Raw genomic sequence first — 6,397 nt, forward strand, 5'->3', positions numbered from 1 at the left:
TAAACATATAATGACAACATATAATGAAATGACGTCACTGAGGGTTACAAGACACAATAATCTTGCGTAAATAGAAATATAAGATGCATAAATAAAGATAATTTTAAAAATTATGATTAAAATACTCCGCAATATTATAAGGTTCCAGATGTATGAGTACCTTTTTTATTTCTCTTTTGAATTTATTGATGCTGACCAATGCTTTTATTCTATCTGGTAATTCATTGAACAATCTAATGCACGTGTATTGTGGGCTATTTTCAGTTACCGTGAGTCTGTGAACAGGTTAGTTGATATTTCTAGTCCTAGTTTCATATTTGTGTGGGATATAATTTATAATAAACAAAGATTTATTTTTAAAAAAGAACATTAAACATTCATAAATATAAATTGCATAAATGGTCAATATATTGTTTGATCGGAAAATACTTTTGCATGATTACCTATATGGCATATTTAAGATTATTCTTAACGTTCTCTTCTGAATGATAAACACTTTTTCCGTATCAGAACTGCTTCCTCAAAACATGATGCCATATTTAGCAGCTGCTTCAAAGTTTGCATGATACATAATTTTCATTGAACTGAAATTTAGAAATCTATTGAGAGTTCTCTTGGCAAACACGACTGAATTTAGTTTCATGCATATTTTTGTTATTTGCTCAGACTAGCCCAAATATTCATTAATGTAAACACCTAAGAATTTAGTACAAGGAGCTATCTTTCTCTTTCTATTTTTTATATTTATGCTTGATGGACGTTCTATCTGTAGCTGTCTTGGACGAAACAGGATCGTATTAGTTTTTGATTTATTAACAATCAATTTATTACTTTCAAACCAATGTTTGATACCGCCAAATAGATTACTTGCATTTTGCATAAGATCTGGAAAATTATCACCCCCGCATAAAAGGTTTGTGTCATCAACACAATTTGTAATAAACTGATCTCCTTCAATACTGGTTGCACATAGATCATTCATGAAAATTATGAAAAATATTGGACCGATAATACTACCCTGTGATATTCCGATATTTGATGATGATATTTCAGATTTATACATTTTTCCTTGATTCTTAATGCACACTCTTTGATTTCGTTAGAAAAATACATACTTATGGCTTCAAGTATTTATTTCGGTTCTCGCCCCAAGAATATTCGAAAAACAGCGTTACATTTGCCATACCAGACTACCAGGTTACATTTGCCATAATCGTGATTTCGAATATTCTCTGAAAATCAAATGAACATATATAGGTGAAGAAGTAGAGAAACTAATAAGGGTTTTATACATCAATTGAAATATTCAAAAATCATCGAGTCTCCTTCAAATCTGTCCTCTCCAAAAATAAATCCGCACTGGAGCACTTGTGTAATATTCCCAATTTTCTGGCACACCAAATTCGAGGAAGTTCGCAGCTAGGCAACCACTCATACACAAATGTATGGTTAGTAGCCGAATATTCTTTGATATATTTGTTATTTTTTACATCCAGAATTTAAAAACACATTGAACTCAAAATGTGTTTCTGAGTTTTTAATTAATAAAAATCACGAAAAATTTTCAAACATTCAGAGAGTGTTAAAATTATTTGATCTTCAGGTTATTCGAGGATATTCAGTGTCAGTGGTACACCAATATTTTTTTTTGTAAGAAAGATGTTTCAAGTAGACCAATGAGTGAATTCATTAGTGAATTTAAGAATAATTTGAACCATGCCTTTTTGAGCTCATTGATTATATGTTATTTAAAATAACTTTGAATGAAATAATAAATATTTTATTCCTTCAACTGAATTCAAATGAAAAATAGTTGGTAATAGGTACATATTTTAAAAAGGAGGCTCTGAGGACACGAGAAACAAAAGAATTCTCAATCTGTCATCTAGAGAAATGAGTTATAAATTAGTTTACAATAACCTCATTTAAATTCTAAGATGGATTTAACGAATGATGAATTGGAAGATTGTGTAGAAAAATTCAGAAATGTATTTTTGGTGAGTTGGTTTTATTTGAATCGCAAATATTATAATGAATCGATATACTGCAGAAAAATGAAATCAACAGGAGGAATGAAAATGATTTGCTGTTACTGTTGGAGAACCTTTCTGAGGAATTAAATATCTGCAGGGAAAATGAAAATAAGTTGAGGAATAAGATAAAATGTTTATTAGAAAGTAAAAGCTCCGAATTGACCAAAAAGTACGTCTTACTCGAAGGTAATTAATAACGATTCTCTGAATACGCATCGTAGAAAACTCAACAGGATATATAAAAATGTTGAGTGGGGAATTTTTGCCGTTTTTTGGATTTGAAAGAAAATCGATATTCAAATTTAACATGGATCTATATTCGTAATAACAACTCAGATCAGATCATCAATTTGGTAGTTGGAAATATTCACGTCATATGAACATATGAACGCAACAACTCCGGAAAATACTTTTTTTTGAACGAGTAGACAAAACTGGAAGTCTGCGAATCCAAAAAAACTGTTTTCGGGCGTTTTAACAACTTGTTAAGACGTATTCCTAGTTCTCTTACCGGACTATTTATATACGAAACTACCGGTCTTATGGGGTTATCCTCTTTATGTGTTTTTATCAGGCCATATAGTTTAGGGCAAGAGGGGTTCATGTTGGTGATTCTCCGTTTCTCTGATTCCGTGAAAATGATTTTAGTATCTAAGAGGTAATTTTTCAGTTCATTTTGAATATTTTTCGTTGGGTCTTTCTTGATGACAGTAAGGTTTTTATTTTGACTGACTGACTGACATAGAAAGTTTCATTTCTCTTTTCTTCATTATGATTTCCTACCACGTAGTAACGGCTACATCTATCAATTTATTCAAATATCAATTCTTTCTGATACAGTATATCTCTACTATAATGATATAAAGACGAAGCTAAAAACTTTGGACAGAGAGTAGTGTTTTCTTTTTCCAGTTTATCGTGAAAATATCATATATTCAATTTAAAATAACTGGGGTATAGTAGGTTTCACGGTATATATGGTATTGGCTAAACGATTATAATAAAACCAATTAGTTGTAAAACCCGGATCAAGTAAAGGGAAGAGAATCACAATATTACACTACACTACACAATGGATTAAGCCAGATAGTTTATTACAGTTGATAAGACAATACCAGTTAGAGTGAGACATATTTTACTTCAAACATTTTCAATTTTTGGAGTATGGCATGAAAATATTGTTTCATCCTTGGAATATGCCAGAATTTCAAGAATTTATGAATGTAACTGAACTCTCTCTAAGAGATGCTAATATTAATTATACCAGCACGCATAGTGAAAGTAGTAAAATTGTCAGAATCTTCTCATTTCAGAAAAGTGTCGGAAACTTGAGTTAGAAAACAAGGAATTGAAAACTCAATATGAAGATTTGGATATACAAATGAAAAACAAACTAGAATTACAGAAAAACGAATTTCTTGGGAAACTTAAGGAAAATCTAGAACGTTCTAAATCAGAAACGACTAATTTAAAAAATCAAATAGAAAGTGACAAAATATGTTACGAATCCAAAGGTTGGTATGTCGTATGTTTTGATTATAGTTTTTTATATCATTGCCAAATGCCTGGTTGATTTTAAGGCTGTTTCGGCAGCGCTTTGGTTCATTTTGAATATGTAGAGAAATATAAATTGTCCAAAAATCGCCTAACGACATCTACATGATGACGTTGAAACAACCTAATATTTTTAATTTTCAATTATCTTCAATGTTTTGGTAAACACACAAGGCAATTTTGAAATCATTATCTCACAATATTCATACGCACTGCTTACTCATACATTTTCTACTTTTCATCACATTTCCTAGAAAAAGAATTGAACAATGAACTTCAAGCCGTTCAGGCAGCCAATGCTATACAACTTGATGAACTGGAATCAAACTTGAAACGTCAAATTGTCGATGCTAACAGCAAGCTTCGGCAAGCTCAAAACACAATAAGGGCACTTCAACTGGAGCTGAATAACCTGAGAAATCAACAACAGGTGAGAAAGGTTCGTTATAGCTGCATCTGTGACTCTAATTATTCTTTCGGTTTCAGAGATACACCGGCCAGAAAAACAATGTTTTACATTTTGAATCTACTCCCATACAAGTTCTAAAGAATACTTCAGGAAGACAATCGAACAATCATGAGTGCCTTGAGGATGAAAATGAGGAAAATGATTCTGATAAATATTTAAAGGGGCGGCATAGTGTACGAGTGTGGCCACAAGGCCCCGTATCGAAAAATCAGTTGGTTGTAAATAGCCCACAAAGTACAATGACGGGAGATTCTTCAGGAACAAAAACTGTACAAGAATGGAATCAACACGACCGAAACGACTCGAATGATATTTCAAAATTGCCACTACATAGCTCAGTGACTCCAAAGTTATGGCAAAATGACATAACACAAAATTCTAATTGCTCTGAGAGTTTCTCTCACATTCAACCAACTCAGTTTTGCAACAAAACTGTGCAAGTTATGAAGCCCAAAAATCAATTTCGAAAACAACTAGAAACTATTGAAAAATATTCTCCCCTTCCATTATATGTTGCATCTAGTTATGAAGAATTCGAACCGTGTGATGTAAATCCAAGAAATAAATCCAGTTACGCACCCGCATTACATAAGACTACGTCCAGTGCTACACGAACAAAAAATCTTCCTCCACTCATGCTTTGTAGTGACGCCAATAAAGGTAAAAGAAAACCACTAAGAAAGAGAAAGTTATATAACCCAGATGATTATTCGTGTCCAGAAGAGGGCGACCTCAGCAATGAAATGGGAAATTGATTACTTTAAAAAATACATATTGATCCTGGAAATTATTTTACGTTCCGTTACGTCTTTTCAGTTAGATGATCAAATATCAAATTATGTGCGTTTTATCCATGAGGGATCTAAATTTAATAAATTTTTCCGAACTGAAATATATTGTGTTTGTCATTCTATTGTTTCAAAAGTTTCCTCCGTTTTTATAAGTCTATATTAAACTGTAATATCTCTACTAACTAACATTGTCAAAGCTTCAACTAATATAATAATACCTAATGAGTGATTTCAATATCAACTGCAAAATTAACTCCAATATCCTGAGTGAATTTCAAACTTTACTATCTTCCTTTGGACTAAAAATCACCATAAATGAGGATACAAGAATCCTCCAGGACTGGTCAACCTCATGTTTGAGACAGGTGTTTTTCCAGACGCTTTCAAATATGCAAAGGTAATTCCAGTTTTCAAGAAGGACACCCATGTTCCCTGGACAGGCCCATATCTATCATCTCTATTTTTTCCAAAGTCGTTGAAATAATAATGAAAAAGCGTCTGTATGATTACTTCGAGAGTTACAACTTTTTTTCTCAGGGTCGATATGGGTTTCGCAAAAATCGTTCTACTTCTCTACCTGTCTTTGATGTTGTTGGATTTGTTGTTGAAGGAGTCGAGAAGGGTGTGCACACTACCATAACGCTTTTTAACTTGTCCAAGGCTTTTGATTGTATATCACACAGTATACTTCTTACAAAATTGTATTGTTATGGAGTTAGAGGGGTATCTCTGTCACTCATAGAATCATACCTTTCAAATAGGTATCAGACGGTTTCGAGTTACATCAAATTTTGAGCACGGTGTTCCACAAAGTTCAATACTTGGGCCCTGGTCTTTGTTATTTATGTTAATGACGTAATTTCAAGTCTCCCTATAAGTCCATTCTCTATGCAGATGATACAACTTTAATATATAGCGATCATTCATCATCTAACATTCCAAGTAATGGAAGAAGTTGAAAATCAAGCTAACACTTGGTTTCTAGCAAATAAATTGAAGTTGAATAGTAACAAAACTCAAAATCTTGAGTTCACCACTGTAGGTTCAGCTACAACCGACCCAATGGCTGATAGTGATGACCTTGTGGGGTTGCCCACAAGGTCTGGGACCGACCCTATGGCTGATAGTGATGGAGGCATGGTTTAAACGAATAAACAGTATGAAGATGAGATAAGACATTGGCGCGATCGGAGTACAAGTGCAAGCCTACGCGGATGACCAGCTTGTCATCATCGAGGGTAACACCGTCGAAGGCATAGAAGATAAGTGGAAGTTGGTATGGAGTGAATGTAAAGCATGGGAGGAAGAGATGTGGCTTAGCTACAACGAAAGTAAGACGGAATGTATGTACGTACCAACAAGTAAGGATGAGAGACTCCCGGTTCTGAACATGAATGGAAGAGCGATTGAGATAAAGACGAACATTAGGTACCTCGGAATTGTGGTGGACACTGGGCTATTGTTCATTGAACATCACAAGAAGGTGATAAAGAAGCTCAATGAGCTTGCAGGAAAAATGAGGAGGTGGACCGGGAGGAACGTGGGATTGA

General features: G+C 33.6%; 1 protein-coding gene across 1 annotated transcript; it reads left to right on the top strand.

The window, feature by feature from the left end:
* Window positions 1-1,848: 1,848 nt before the first annotated feature.
* On the top strand, window positions 1,849-4,948 carry LOC111512072 (uncharacterized). Its single transcript, XM_023168166.2, has 5 exons — window positions 1,849-1,997; window positions 2,051-2,219; window positions 3,347-3,547; window positions 3,842-4,017; window positions 4,074-4,948. The coding sequence occupies exons 1-5, from the start codon at window positions 1,938-1,940 to the stop codon at window positions 4,809-4,811; spliced, it is 1,344 nt and encodes a 447-aa protein (XP_023023934.2). The 5' UTR covers window positions 1,849-1,937; the 3' UTR covers window positions 4,812-4,948.
* The last annotated feature ends 1,449 nt before the right edge of the window (window positions 4,949-6,397 follow it).

Source organism: Leptinotarsa decemlineata, unplaced genomic scaffold, assembly GCF_025532065.1.
Source record: "Leptinotarsa decemlineata unplaced genomic scaffold, Ldec_3_MD MMD2_tig00026294_RagTag_RagTag, whole genome shotgun sequence".
NCBI lineage: Eukaryota > Metazoa > Arthropoda > Insecta > Coleoptera > Chrysomelidae > Leptinotarsa > Leptinotarsa decemlineata.